The 14,680-nt window shown below is 50.5% G+C and overlaps 1 protein-coding gene across 1 annotated transcript; it reads left to right on the top strand.

Moving 5' to 3' along the window:
- Nucleotides 1-377: 377 nt before the first annotated feature.
- Nucleotides 378-4,292, top strand: KCNE1 (potassium voltage-gated channel subfamily E regulatory subunit 1; the record flags this gene model as incomplete). Its single annotated transcript, XM_083854467.1, has 2 exons — nt 378-520; nt 3,879-4,292. The coding sequence occupies exon 2, from the start codon at nt 3,921-3,923 to the stop codon at nt 4,290-4,292; it is 372 nt and encodes a 123-aa protein (XP_083710593.1). The 5' UTR covers nt 378-520; nt 3,879-3,920.
- Nucleotides 4,293-14,680: the final 10,388 nt, after the last annotated feature.

Genomic DNA, 14,680 nt, shown 5'->3' with positions numbered 1-14,680 from the left:
GAGCTCCAGGAGCCTTTGGACAGCCCTGCCAGGGATGCCCAGGGGGGATTGTTGGGGTGGGGCTGGATCATCCCTGTGGGTTTTTTCCCCACTCAGGAATTCCATGACTCTGTGATTCTCTGAACCAGCTCAAAGCTGAGTGTGCAGGACTAATGGGGGGAGCAGAAATCCCCCAGAATTTGGGTTTTGATGATCCTGTGGATTTATTCCCACTCAGGAATTCCATTATTCCCTCTGGTTCCACATTCCCTGTGCCAGGAGCCCCTGAGCACCTCCCAGCTGGGCACCTGCCCTCCCTCCCTCCTTCCTTCTTTCCCTCCCTCCTTCCCTCCCTCCCAGGCCAGGAGTTTCCCTGTTCTCCTCTCACCTCCAGCTCAGAGCCACACATGGGACAGTGACAGTCGGGCTGGTGGCTCCTGCAGCAACCAGGAGGTGCCCCAACTCCTCATCACCATCACCCAGAAGTGGCATCTCCTCATTTCTCCTGGCCCAGGAGGGGCTGGAGCCCTGCAGCCTCCAGGTGTGTGTGCTGTGCCATGGGAACGGGGCTGGAGGAGACCTGGGCAGCTCAGCAGAGCTGAACTGATGGAGGAGCAGGAGGAGCTGGGGCTCTGCTGCCAACCTTTGTTTGCAGTTCCAGCCGTGCCAGTGTTTGCTCCTTGGGGCCGGGAGAGATCCCAAAGGCAGCTGCATCCCTGGGGGATAAACTCGGTTGGATTATTTTATTTATTTATTTTTTTTTTTAGGAAGGATTGGTGGGTTTTTCACTTTGGAATAGTGGGATGTATTTTCTTGCAGGTAGTGCATGCAAGGAAAACTGAATTTCTGGCTTGTGAACAGTGAAAAAAGAGGGGATTTGGGGGGAAGAATTCAGCATCCCCCATTGCACAGGGGCTGCATTTTAAAGCTGAATGAGGCAGTGCCCAGGTGAGCAGTGAAAATCAGCCCTGAACAGGCTGCCCTGGACAGGAGGGGTTTGCACATCCCAGAGCTGCAGCAGCTTTTCCTCCTGGGCTGTTTGGGCAGTGCCCTGGATGCTGCTTTGGGTTGCAAAATCCCCCAGAGAGCTGGAGAGAGGAAATGAGGCTGCCCTTGTGCAATGGAGAAAAGGTGTCTGACCTACTGATCCCTGAAGGAATGGCAGGGAAAGCAGCCAGGGAGGTCAGAGCATCTTTTAAGGAGGTGGAAAAGCACCAGGACATTTGGAAGGCAGAAAATCTGGGAGGTGGGTGATGATTATTTTTGCTCTGAGAGTAGCACAGGTTTAATTCTGTGTCATCAAACCACAAGAAATTGTTCTAGGGCTGTATTTTCTAAAGGTGAGTGTTCCCTGAGGCCACCTGGGTGTCTGATGCTTTTGGCAGCAACAGGAGAGAGAGCTGGAGATGTTTGCTGGGTGGAAATGAAAATTGAGGTGCTTTGATTTGGGAGAGATGAGAAAATCAGGCATTAAAATCTGTTCATTTCACATCCAGCTCTGTTTGTGGGATAAATATCCCATTGAAACCTCAGCAGGGAAGAGAAAGAGAGACAGCCAAGAGTCAGCTTGAATGGAATGGTTTGGGCTGGGAGGGACTTTAAACTCATCCAGTGCCATGGCAGGGACACCTCCCACTGTCCCCAATGTCCAACCTGGCCTTGGGCACTGCCAGGGATCCAGGGGCAGCCACAGCAAATCTGGGAATTCTATTCCAGGGCCTGCCCACCCTCACAGGGAGGAATTTTTTCCTAATATGTGATATAAATCCTGTAATTTTTCAGTTTCAGGCAATTCCTCCTTGTCCTGTCCCTTTGGCCCTTGGGAATTGTCTCTCTCCAGGTTTCCTGGGGCTCCTTCAGGCCCTGCAAGGCCACCCTGAGCTCAGCCCAAAGCTTCTCCTGTCCAGGCTGAACAATCCCAGCTGTGCCAGCCTTTCCTCCCAGCAGAGCTGCTCCATCCCTCTGCTCATCCTGGAGCCTCCTCTGGGCTCTCTCCAGCCCCCAAAATGCTCAAGGACAAAATTCCTATTGAGGATCCAGGCTCTGGGAGCAGGATCCAGGCTCAGAGAGGAGGATCCAGGCTCTGGGGGAAGGATCCAGCCCCCTTTGGATCAGCTGTGCTGTGCCTTTGTTGGGAAGCAGGAAGGTGTCAGTCTGTCCTGCCTTTCCCACAATTGGCAGCAGCTCCATGAGGTGCCAGATCCAGCTGCAATTCCCTGTTTGGAATCCAAAATCCACCTGCAGCTCTGCTGTGACATTCCCAATGGCACCAGGAGCTCTCCAGGGGCTGCCCTTGGCCTCTCCCACACCCAGATTTTGGAAAGTGGCTCCTGGAATGGCTTTGGCAGCTCTGACACCTCCCTGCAGGGATTTGGGTGTTGAAGAGGTCAGGGATGGGTCATAAAATCCCAGAATCCCAAACTGGTTTGGGTTGGGAGGATCTCAAAGCCCACCCAGTGCCACCCCTGCCATGGCAGGGACACCTCCCACTGTCCCCAATGTCCAACCTGGCCTTGGATGGAGCCACAGGAAACGTGGAGAGGGAGAGAATTCCCAGGGGCTGCAGGGACAGGACACAGGGAATGGCTGCCCAGTGCCAGAGGTCAGGGTTAGGTGGGATATTGGGAAAAAAATTCTGCCCTTGGAGGGTGAGGAGGGGCTGGGATGGAATTCCCAGATTTGCTGTGGCTGCCCCTGGATCCCTGGCAGTGCCCAAGGCCAGGCTGGGCATTGGGGACAGTGGGAGGTGTCCCTGCCCATCCAGGGGTGACACTGGATGGGATTTAAGGTCTCTCCCAACCCAAACCATTCCATGAGAATTCTCCACCCCAGGATGAATTTCTCAGCCTTTCAAACCCCCTCAGATAACGAGTTCCCAATGAAAACCACCACAAGGAGTTATTAATTAACAATTAAACCCTGCCTGGGACCCTCCCCACGTCCCCATGGCAGGAGTTGTGTTCCCTTGGCTGTGCCAGGCACAGAAAAAACTCCAGGGAAATGTTCTCCTGTGGGATTTTGCCTCCTGCCTCTGTCCCTCCGTTTCAGCAGCTCTTTAATTCTCCAATGAAGCACAAATAAATGCAAAGGAAAGCTGCAGGTACCTGGTGTTCCTGCAGAGCTGGAGGCTGTGCCCAGCAGAGCTCCCTCCCACGCAGAACTCCTGGAAACCATCCCTGAGCTGCCACCATCCCCTCCCTGAGCTGTCACTGCTGCCCCGGGCTCCTTCTCAAGCCTGGATGGATTAGAAATGGTTCTCAATGTACTTCCTCCTCCAAATCCCCTGAACAACAACAGCTCAGTGTTCTGGGGGGGAGGATTTGCTGTTGGATTTAAAGCTGCGGGAAGTGCTGAGAGTCAAGGTTGTCACAGAAGTGTCACCTGGAATGACAATGCTCCATTCAGGGGGTCAAGGGCTGTTTTATTGGGTTTTTTGTTTGTTTTTTTTGTTTTGTTTTGGTTTGGTTTGGTTTGTTTTTTTTCAGATTCATTTAAATGAGGGGCTGTGCTGGGGTTGGCAGTCATGGGTGAGGAAAGGCTGGCAAAGCTGGGATTGTTCAGCCTGGACAGGAGAAGCTTTGGGCTGAGCTCAGGGTGGCCTTGCAGGGCCTGAAGGAGCCCCAGGAAACCTGGAGAGAGACAATTCCCAAGGGCCAAAGGGACAGGATGAGGAGAAATTGCCTGAAACTGAGAAATGACAGGTTTAGATCAAATATTAGGAAAAAAAATATCTCCCTGGATCCCTGGGTTGCAGATGGGAGATGAGAGGAGCCCTCCACATCCACCCAAGCTCTCAGAGGCAAACCCCTCACTGAGAATTGCCACCAGGAAAGGGAGAGAGAAAAAAAAAAAATCCCATCTTTACCTGACTCCATCCCCTGATTTTTCCCCTTTCCCAGCCAAAGGAAGGAAGGAAGAAACACCAAGGACGGGATCTCACGATGCCAAACAACACAACCCCAAACCTCCTCCTCTGCAAACTCCTCCAGGACTGCCTGCAACGGGCCAACAGCTCTGCTCCTCCCCAGCTGGGGGACACCAGGGACCACCTGGAGATCGTCTACGTGCTGCTCATGTTGGGGCTCTTTGGGTTCTTCACCGTGGGGGTGATGGTGACCAACCTGCGGGCGCGGCGCCTCGAGGGGCCCTGCGACCCCTACAACACCTACATCGCCACCGACGTCTGGCACAAAAAGGACAGGCTGGACCTCCAGGCCAAGATCATCCAGAATTACAAGCTCTGTTGTGTCCTGGAGAACCAGCTGGCCGTGGAGCAGCCGGGCTTGAAGATCCCTGAGGAGAAATCTGCCTAAAGGGGAAAGGAGAGGGGGAAAAAAATGGATTTTGGTGGTGTGGGTTTGGGATGATGTGAGCGATGCTCTGATGTGGGAGATGCTGGACTTTTTGCAGAGCTGCAGGTTTTGGGCAGGGTGAAGGAGCTATGGGGGTGATGCTGATGGGTCTGGGATGTCCCAGTGCTGCCCCAGCACCCAAACAAGCACCAGCTGCAATTCCCTGTGTCTGGAATCCAAAATCCAACCTGCAGCTCTGCTGTGACACTCCCAATGGCACCAGGAGCTCTCCAGAGGTTCCCCTTGGTCTCTCCCACACCCAGATTTTGGAAAGTGGCTCCTGGAATGGCTTTGGCAGCTCTGACACCTCCCTGCAGGGATTTGGGTGGTGAAGAGATCAGGGATGGGTCATAAAATCCCAGAATCCCAAACTGGTTTGGGTTGGGAGGGACCTCAAAGCCCATCCAGTGTCACCCCTGCCATGGCAGGGACACCTCCCACTGTCCCCAGTGTCCAACCTGGCCTTGGATGGAGCCACAGGAAACGTGGAGAGGGAGAATTCCCAAGGGCTGGAGGAACAGGACACAGGGAATGGCTTCAGAGTAGGATTTGATGGGATGTTGGGCAGGAATCGTTCCCTGGGAGGGTGGGGAGGGGCTGGGATGGAATTCCCAGATTTGCTGTGGCTGCCCCTGGATCCCTGGCAGTGCCCAAGGCCAGGTTGGACATTGGGGACAGTGGGAGGTGTCCCTGCCATGGCAGGGGTGACACTGGGTGGGATTTAAGGTCCCTCCCAACCCAAACCAATCCATCATTCCATCATTCCACGTTCTCAGCACCCACTATCAGAGACATTTCCCAAGGGCTTGCAGTGACAGGACAAGGAATAACGGCTTCAAACTGAGAGAGGGAAGGTTTAGACTCGATATTAGGAAGGAATTCTTCCCTGGCACAGGTTTCCCAGATTTGCTGTGGCTGCCCCTGGATCCCTGGCAGTGCCCAAGGCCAGGTTGGACACTGGGGACAGTGGGAGGTGTCCCTGCCCATGGAATGGGATGAATTTTCTCTCCCTTCCAACCCAAACCATTCTGGGATTCTCTATAAAGGCAAATCCTGATGTTGCTGGTGTGAAATTAGAGCCTAATTAGGACCTAATTAGAACCAAACACAGGGCAGAGGCGTTAATTGCCAAGCATGGCTTAGACAAACATTTTCCAGTGAGACCAAATCCTCCCAAGAAAAAACAGCTGAAAGATTTTATTTGCATTTTTTTCCAACTTAGAACAATGACTTTATGAACTGTACAATGCTGTGCTGACCTAATTCCTTCAGAGCCGTGCCCCTCTCAGTGATAAAATTTTAGGAAAATTTTCCCCATTTTATTTTTTTCTGAAAAATATTTCCTTGGAAGAATTCAGACTTTGTTGGAGGGAAACTTCAGTGACTGTGATGGGTGTGGCACTTGTGGACCTGGGTTAATTCTGGGTTAAGAGTTGGATTCAAAGATCTTGGAGGCCTTTTCCAACCTCAATGATTCCTTGATTCTGGTTCCTGACTGGTCTTGCTGGGACCAGTCAATTTAATTTCCTTCCTATGGATGGGAAATTGATTTTGGCAGCAAAATCCTTGTGCAAATATTGAGCAGCCCAAGGATGGAGGTAAAATTCCCAAATTTCCATCCCAATGTGCAAAGATTGAGCAGCCCAAGGATGGGGGTAACATTCCCAAATTTCCATCCCAATGTGCAAAGATTGAGCAGCCCAATGATTGGGGTAAAATCCCCAAATTTCCATCCCAATGTGCAAAGATTGAGCAGCCCAAGGATGGGGGTAAAATTCCCAAATTTCCATCCCAATGTGCAAAGATTGAGCAGCACAAGGATGTGGGTAAAATCCCCAAATTTCCATCCCAATTCATTATTCCACAAGTCCCAATTTCCAGCCCCTGGTTGGGAAGGGAATTCCCAAATTTCCATCCCAATTCATTATTCCACAAATCCCAATTTCCAGCCCCTGGTTGGGAAGGGAATTCCCACTGTGGGAAGAACAATTCTGTCATTTCTGCTCTTTAATCACACAGAGGTGATGTCTGTGTTTGGCTCACATTCCATAGGCAGATCCTGCAGCTCCCAGGAATTTATCCAACACAAAATCCACAGCAAAAAGGTTTTCCTGCCCTTTTCCCTCCTTTTAACTCCTCCACAGGTTGGATCTGGAGGGACAAATTCATCTCCTGTGGCACCAACCATCACCCACTGCCTGTTAAAAGCAGAAATCCACCTCCCCTGGACTTTGTGCTCCTTGAAATAACAGCTTTTTTTGGGTTTGGGATGGAGGAATCGACAATCTGGGCAGGAGTGGGGATTTTATTTCTGCTCTGCAGACACAAATCCCATTTTTAGCTGCTGCAGAGGAAAGAGAAGTGGGGAAGGCTGGAAAGAGGAGCAAAGCAGCTGCTCCCAAGGCAAGGCAAGGCTTGGATAGGGAAGAAATCCCAGCAGAGCCCTTTTCCAGAAAATTCTTTAGCACTGCATTTTAATCTAAGTAACATCCCAGCCCTGTCTGTGCTCCTGGAATGCTCAGGACACCCAAAATGCAGATATAAATATCTTTTTTTAAAAAAAATTATATTTATATAGTGCCTACCATTAAGCTGAGGACAAGATCCATGTTTTCAGTGTCTGGAGCAGCATTGGAAAATGTCCAGCAGTTTAATTATCTATTAATAGTCATTTTTTCCTCTGGAGGAATGGAAACCCCAGCCCAGCTTTGGGAAAAAAAAAGTTGATTTCTCAGTTTGGGCTGCTGCTCTTTTGGGATCTCACTGTGTGGGACTTGCCCTGGGAGAGGATCTGCAGAGATCTGGACTTGGCTGAAACTTGCCCCAAACATGCCTTTAATGACATTAAACCCTTTTAATTAATTAAATTAATTGAATTCATGCAAACATTTAATGACATTAAAACCTTCCATGACATTAAAACCTTTTGAGTGGGGCTTGTCCCCAGAGCTCCCTCCAGCCCAGGGATTTTCAGGGATTTTGGGTCATTTTTATTTTCATATCTCCAAGAGGGGGAGTTCTTTGTGAGAAAGGTGATGCTCAGCATCAATTGTATCCATTTTTATTTATTTTTATTTTTTATTTTTGCTTTTATTTTTATTTTTATTTTTATTTTTATTTTCATTTTCTTTTAGCAGCTCTGCCTTTTTATTTAATCTAAATTTAAAAAGAGAGGAGGTCTCACAACTCAGCCTTGCCCCTCTGTGCCTGCTGTGGATTTGCACCTTTCAGTCTTGGACTTCTCTTCCCCAATGTGGTTTTGGGGGTTTTTTGGGTTTTTTTATTCAGTGTGGGGTTTTTTGGTTTGGGGTTTTTTTTTTTTTTTTTTTTTTTTTTTTTTTGTTGTTGTTGTTGTTGTTGTTGTTGTTGTTGTTGTTGTTGTTGTTGTTGTTGTTGTTGTTTTGGGGGGTTTTTTGGGGGGGTTTTGGTGGTTTTATTTTTGGTTTTTGGGGGGGTTTTTTTGGTTTTGGTTTTGGTTTTTTTGGGGTTTTTGTTGGGTTGGTTTTTTTTTTTTTTTTTCACTTGTACAAAGCAATAAAATCCGAATTTCAGCCTCAGATGTTGTTTCTTCCTCCCAACCTGTTCCACAGGCTCAGGGCAGGGGAGGGGGGCACCCACTCACCCGATTAACCAGGGCCAGGCAGGGCTTGGGATCTCTCCCAAATCTGCACAAAAAATCAAAATGTCAGCAGCGAATTCCTCACCTGCAGCTCCAGACTCCCGGGGTTTGCAGCCCCACAGGGAGAGTTTGGGCACTGAGCCCTCCCCAGCCCAGCCCAGCCTGCTTGGGGCACCTCCAGCTCCAAGAAATGACAGAGAAAAATGATGTGGAAATGTTGGAGCGAGTCCAGAAAAAGCCATGGAGATGCTCTGAAGGCTCTGGAGCCCCTCTGGGAGAGCTGGGGGTGTTCACCTGGAGAGGAGAAGCTCCAGGGAGAGCTCAGAGCACCTCAAGGGGCTCCAGGAGAGCTGCAGAGGGACTGGGGACAAGGGATGGAGGGACAGGACACAGGGAATGGCTTCAGAGTAGGATTTGATGGGATCTGGGGCAGGAATTGTTCCCTGGGATGGAATTCCCAGATTTGCTGTGGATCCCTGAGCCAACCCAAGCTCTGATTTAATCCTTCTGGCAGTTTAAAACCAGAAATCCACTCACACAGAGGTGTGAGAGTGGCCCAGGCTGGGCTTTGGGACAAATTCCAGATGGAAGAAAAGGTGAGTGCAATGCTCAGTGAAGGAAATATACCCAAGGAATGATTCCAGGTATTTACATCCATATATGCATAAATCATATATATAAATTTGTGCTGATCTGAGGCAGCTCTGAAATTGAGGGCTCATCCTTTGCCTTCCCCATCCTGGAGAACTCCCAGCTCTCATTTCCCATCTCACAGAGAACTTGCACCTGCAGCAGGTGGATTTTCATGTTTCCCACCAGAAATCATCAGAGCTGCAGGGATGGGAGCTCAAAACTCTGAAATTAAAGAAAATCCTTCCCAACCAAAGGCTGGGAGAGTGTGGAGCGAGTCCCCCTGTGCCATTTTGAGTTATCAGTGCCATCTTTATTTGCAGCTGGCTGGGTCAGACCTGCTAAACCTGGAAACTTGTTCAGAGACAAGCAGGAGGAAACTGATAAAAATAGAAGATTGGAGCGATCAGGAGCGAGCAGAACATTCTTTACAGCTGATAACTGCCCTTATCTCATGTCATATTGCTCCGGCATCCTGTTTCAGTTTTGCACCTTCTTATCACTGCCCCAAACTCAGTCCCCGGATCTGTTGATGCAGCTGGAGCTCAGCTGGGCATGTGAAAGCTCCAGGGAGCCTTTCTCAAGGAAAAGCTGCAGGGAGCAGCACAAACCCTGTACAGGAGCTGTGGGAGGTCACTGGGAATGGGGCAGGAGCCATCCAGAGGGAGCTGGAGCAGCTCCAGGGGTGCCCTGTGGGAATTTCAGGAGGTTTAACAAAGCCAAGTGCAGCATTTCACAGAATCCCAGAATCACAGAATGTGCAGGTTGGAAGAGACCTTCAAGATCATCGAGTCCAACCCAACCCCAACACCTCAACTGGGTCATGGCATCGAGTGCCACATCCAGTTTCCTTTTAAACACATCCAGGGATGGTGACTCCACCACCTCCCCGGGCAGACCATTCCAGTATTTAATCACTCTTTATGTGAAAAACTTCTTCCTGATGTCCAACCTGTATTTCCCCTGACGAAGCTTAAGATGTTGATTCCAGCTCTGCAGGGGCCGGATGATGAGTCCAGCTGGGGCAGGGCAGGGATTGTCCCCCAGGGCAGGGATTGTCCCTCTGTGCTCCAGGGCTGGGTCCAGTTGTGGCTCCTGCAGGAGAGCCCTGGAGGGGCTGGAGCGTGTCCAGGGCAGGGAAGGGGCTGGGGAAGGGTCTGGAGCCCCAGGAGGGGCTGAGGGAGCTGGGGAAGGGTCTGGAGCCCCAGGAGGGGCTGAGGGAGCTGGGGAAGGGTCTGGAGCCCCAGGAGGGGCTGAGGGAGCTGGGAAGGGGCTGAGCCTGGAGAAAAGGAGGCTCAGGGGGGACCTGGTGGCTCTGCACAAGTCTCACATAATCACAGAATCCCTGGGTTGGAAGAGACCTTCAAGATCATCGAGTCCAACCCAACCCCAACACCTCAACTGGGTCATGGCATCAAGTGCCACATCCAGTCTCCTTTTAAACACATCCAGGGATGGTGACTCCACCACTTGAGTTGGGACAAGCCCTGGGATCAATCCAGGCTGGGATGAGCAGCTGGAGCAGCCCTGGGAGAGCTGGATCTGCCCCAGCCCAGAGCTCCCTGTGCCCAGAGTGGGGTCAGGAAAGGGATTGGGATTGTCCCCTGTGCCCCCCCAGGTGAGGCCCCACCTGCAGAGCTGCCCCAGCCCTGGGGCCCAGCACAGGGAGGACGTGGAGCTGCAGGAGAGAGCCCAGAGGAGGCTCCAGGATGAGCAGAGGGATGGAGCAGCTCTGCTGGGAGGAAAGGCTGGCACAGCTGGGATTGTTCAGCCTGGACAGGAGAAGCTTTGGGCTGAGCTCAGGGTGGCCTTGCAGGGCCTGGAGGGGGTTACAAGAAAGAGAGAAGAGGGACTTTTTATATGGGCAGAGAGTGACAGGACAAGGGGAAATGGTTTTAAACTGAAGGAGGAAAGGTTAGATGGGATGTTGGGCAGGAATTGTTCCCTGGGAGGAGTGGGCAGGCCCTGGAATAGAATTCCCTGAAGGAGCCCCAGGAAACCTGGAGAGAGACAATTCCCAAGGGCTGCAGAGACAGGACACAGGGAATGGCCTCAAAGTGAAAAATGACAGGTTTAGATCAGATATTAGGAAAAATTTCCTCCCTGGCAGGGTGGGCAGGCCCTGGAATAGAATTCCCAGATTTGCCGTGGCTGCCCCTGGATCCCTGGCAGTGCCCAAGGCCAGGTTGGACACTGGGGACAGTGGGAGGTGTCCCCGCCCATGGTTTGGAATTGGATGATCTTCAAGATCCCTTCCAACACAAGCCAGGCTGGGATTCTCTGATTTAAGGATTAATCCCAAGATGTATCCAGGGATTGCTCCTTTGGCACAGCCCCACCAGCTCAGCCCCTTCTCTCTCCCACCATTCCCATTCCCATCCAGGATTCCCTGCAAACCCCACCCTGCCCTGCCCTATCAGAGGATCTCTCCCATTGTTCCCAGCCCCTGAGCTCCAATTCCTTTTTCCTTGTGGCCTCCAGCTCCAGGGGCAGCAGGGATTTTTCAGGGGACTGTGGATCCAGCAGCTGTTGAGCACAGGAACCTCCAGCCTGTGCTCTTTATCCAGGGACTTCCAGGACTTGTTGTCCTGGCAGGGTTTTCTCAAGGCTTTATTTATTTTCTGCAGTGCCAAAGGGAGCTGGGAAAAGGGTGCAAACAAGGATCTCACACCGACTCTGCACCTGCAGGCAGATCCTTCTCATTCCACCTCTGGAATTTTCCCCCCAGGAGCCTCATTCCCAGGGATTTGGGGCTGGATGGGACCCTGAGGGATAAAATATCAAATCCTCCCCATATTTTTTATTTTTATTTCCCCTCAACATGCAAAAGTTGTGGTGCAGGAATAGGAAAACCAGCATGGGCATCACTCAGGGACCCTCTGGGATTTACCCAAGGTGGGGCTGACACCCCAAATTTCACCCTCTGTTCTCCTGGTTCTGACTTTCCTAAAAAAAAAAAAAAAAAAAAAAAAAAAAAAAAAAAAAGGAGATCTCTCTCTTTACCACCAGCCCAGCTGCCTTGCCATCCAAACCCTGCCCTGGAGAAAGGAATTGTGACAGAATAAAAGCATTTTGAATAAAAGTAAAATGCTGGGAAACACCCAGAGCTCCAGGAGTGTTGGGACAGAGCTCCCAGGGATGCCCAGGATGGGATTGTTGGAGGGTCTGTGCAGGGCCAGGGCTTGGATTTGATCCCTGTGGGTCCCCTCCAGCTCAGGATATTCCATGATTTGATCCTGATCCAAATCCCAGAAGTGCTGCCCAGCTCAGTGCAGGACACAGACAATAGAAACAGAGTCTTTATTTAATAACAAATCATTTAATCCCCAACCTCTGCACATTAAACAGCCTCCCCTGGATTTTTCCAGGTGCGTTTTGCTCTTCATTTCCAACCCCAGAAGTCAATGAAATGGAGAAATCACCAGGAGCTCTGAAGGATTATTCTTTTCTCCAGCTCTGGGCAGGTTTCCTCTTCCCTCCTGAATTTCCTTGGGAAATTTCCTTGAATTTCAGTGGGAACCAACACAGGCAGAACATTCCCTACTCCAGCCTCTCCCTCTTTATTTATCCACTGGCATTTTTTTAGAGATTTGCAGAGAATAAAATTACCTGTGGGGTTTTCCAAAAGGAGAAAAGAGCTTATCCCAACCTGCAGTGGTTATCAGACGTGTTTGTGGGTTTATTCTGTAAATTTAATGGGGTTTATTCCATTAAATTTCTCATTCCAGGAGGAGGATGAGGCTGCACCTCCTGCAGGGATCACACCAGAGTGTCCCAGTTGGTCACCAGTTGTGTCAGTGCCTGTTTTGGGGAAAGCCATTAAATCCCAGGGCAGGTGCTCCAAATGAACCCATTTTACCTGGAAATCTTTGGAGAGGGAGAAGAGGAACCCAGGAATTCCAGAGTCAGGGACAACAGGGGACAATCCATCCCAGGCCTGAACTCCAAATCTCTTCCCAGATCCCAAATATTCCTGCTCTGCTGAGACCTCCTGCTTCCATTTCTGGGACTTTGTGGGCAGATCCCATCCAGCTGTTCCCAGTGGATTCAGAAATTCCCAACTGCCCGTGGATGGGGTGGGATGAGATGGTCCTTAAGGTCCCTTCCAGCTCACCCATTCTGGGATTCTGTGCTGATTTTGGGGAGTCTAGGTGGGTTTTGAGGAGCTCATGCTGAGGGGTCACCCCATCCCCAGAGCTGTGGTGACAGGGCAGAGCTTCTCCCACTCTGCACCCTCTTCTTCCACCTCCCCAATCCCTGATGGTTCCCAGGAGTGAAACACAGAAGTCAAAATCTCTTTGAGAAGTTCCATGGATATTTGCAGCTTTTATCAGGACGTGCCAGTGTTTAAAGTTCAGTTTTCCTGCTCAGGTCTTGTCCTCCTGCAGGGACAGCACGACTTCTCCCCTGGTGTCCCCAGCACTGCTGCCTTGGCTGTCCCAACATTGATTTGTTGCCTTAAATTTTACCTTTCATATTTTTCAGATTCTGTGCTGCCTAAGGGTGAAGTTCTGATCCTCGTGTTAAGTGTTAATAAAGGTCTCTTCACAGAGCTGGGAGACAAAACAAATCCTTTTCCTGCTGCACACCAAGGACAACTGGGACAAGTGTTCAGGCCCAAAAGCACAACCAAGGCTGGGCTGAGGAGAGAAAACAAGAAGGATGGGACTGCACCACCTGGGGCTGGGATTGGACAATTCAACCCCAAGGTGCAAATGGACCAAAACTTAGAAAAGTGTGAGACCTCCTGACCAGGTGTCCATTTTGTGTCCATTTTGTGCCCATTTTGGGTCCATTTTGGGTCCATATTTTGTCCATTTTGTGTCCACCTTGGGTGTAGCCCTGCCCAAGCTCTTGTCCTGCCCAAGCTGTGCCCTTAAAGCCCTTCCAATAAACACCTCCTTTATCCTTCAGCTCTGTCCAGTCTCTGTTCCAGCTCAGCCTTCCCAGGGCCATCAACGTGACCTTGTCTTGGCCAAGGGCTCCTCAACCTGCAGCTCTGTAGAAGCATCCGTGACTTACAGGGACAAGGGACTCTGCAGAGCTGAGATATTCTAGAATATGTGGGTTTATTGCAAGGGCTGGGGGTAAAAAGGGCTTTGCCTTCAGCCACCAGCCTGGGCTGGAGGGAAGTGCCAGAGAGAGAACGAGAGAGAGGAAGAGGGTTTGGGGTAAGAAGAGGAGAGAGAGAGAGCAAGGGGCAGGGTCAGAGTGCAGGGGGAAGAGCAGAGAAAAGAGAGTGAGGTCTTTGTTCCAATCCCTTCTATCTCCTTTTGTGATGAATATTCTAATTTACAGTGACCAACCAACACAAGACACAAAATCCTATAGAATCTCCACACAGCCTATAAGAACTACTACATTACCATGTGTTATATTTTAAACTCTAAAAACTCCTCTTTAGACTTTTCTGTTTTGCTGCATTGACCTTTGGATCCCTCAGGCAGCAGAAGGGGATTGTTCAATCCAAAGGGATTCTCCTCCAGCTGCCCAGGCTGTTGTTTTTAGGTTTTATAGTCACTAAAACTCAATATCCTACAACTCAAAATAAACTTCCATTTCTATTTCGATTCTAGGTTTGATATTTTCAGAATCTTTTGCTAAGCAATCACATTTATAAGGTTTCCCTGATTCATCTTCCCCAGCACAACCCGTGGTGGAAACAGGATGTGAAGCACAGGATGGGAGTGGCAGCTCCCTCCCTCCCTCCTGCCCCGGCGGTGACACCGCTCGCGTGCCTGGAGCCCAGCCCAAAACGTGAACACCAGCCCACAAAAATAGGGATTTGTTGGGTTATTTTTTTTCTCTCTGTTTGCTTCCCCAGGCACGATTAAATGCAGAGCTTTGCTGCCAGGGCTGAGTCACGGGTGGAAGAAGTTGGAGGTGGCCCCAAGCCAAGCCTTGAGGTGGTTGAGCAGATCCCGCGTGTGACGGGAACAGGGATGGGATGGGATGAGCCATGGGTTGGGATGGGATGGGATGGGATGAGCCACAGGCTGGGGCTCGTGCTGTGGCATGGACGGGTCCTGCCACCCTCCTGGTGATGTTTTTAGGGGTTTGTTTTAGGGATTTAAGTTGCCCGCGGTGTTTTCCAAAAGGA

The sequence above is a fragment of the Zosterops lateralis genome, assembly GCF_965231275.1.
Source record: "Zosterops lateralis genome assembly, chromosome: 2".
Lineage (NCBI taxonomy): Eukaryota > Metazoa > Chordata > Aves > Passeriformes > Zosteropidae > Zosterops > Zosterops lateralis.
This window is presented reverse-complemented; position numbering and strand designations above follow the sequence as displayed.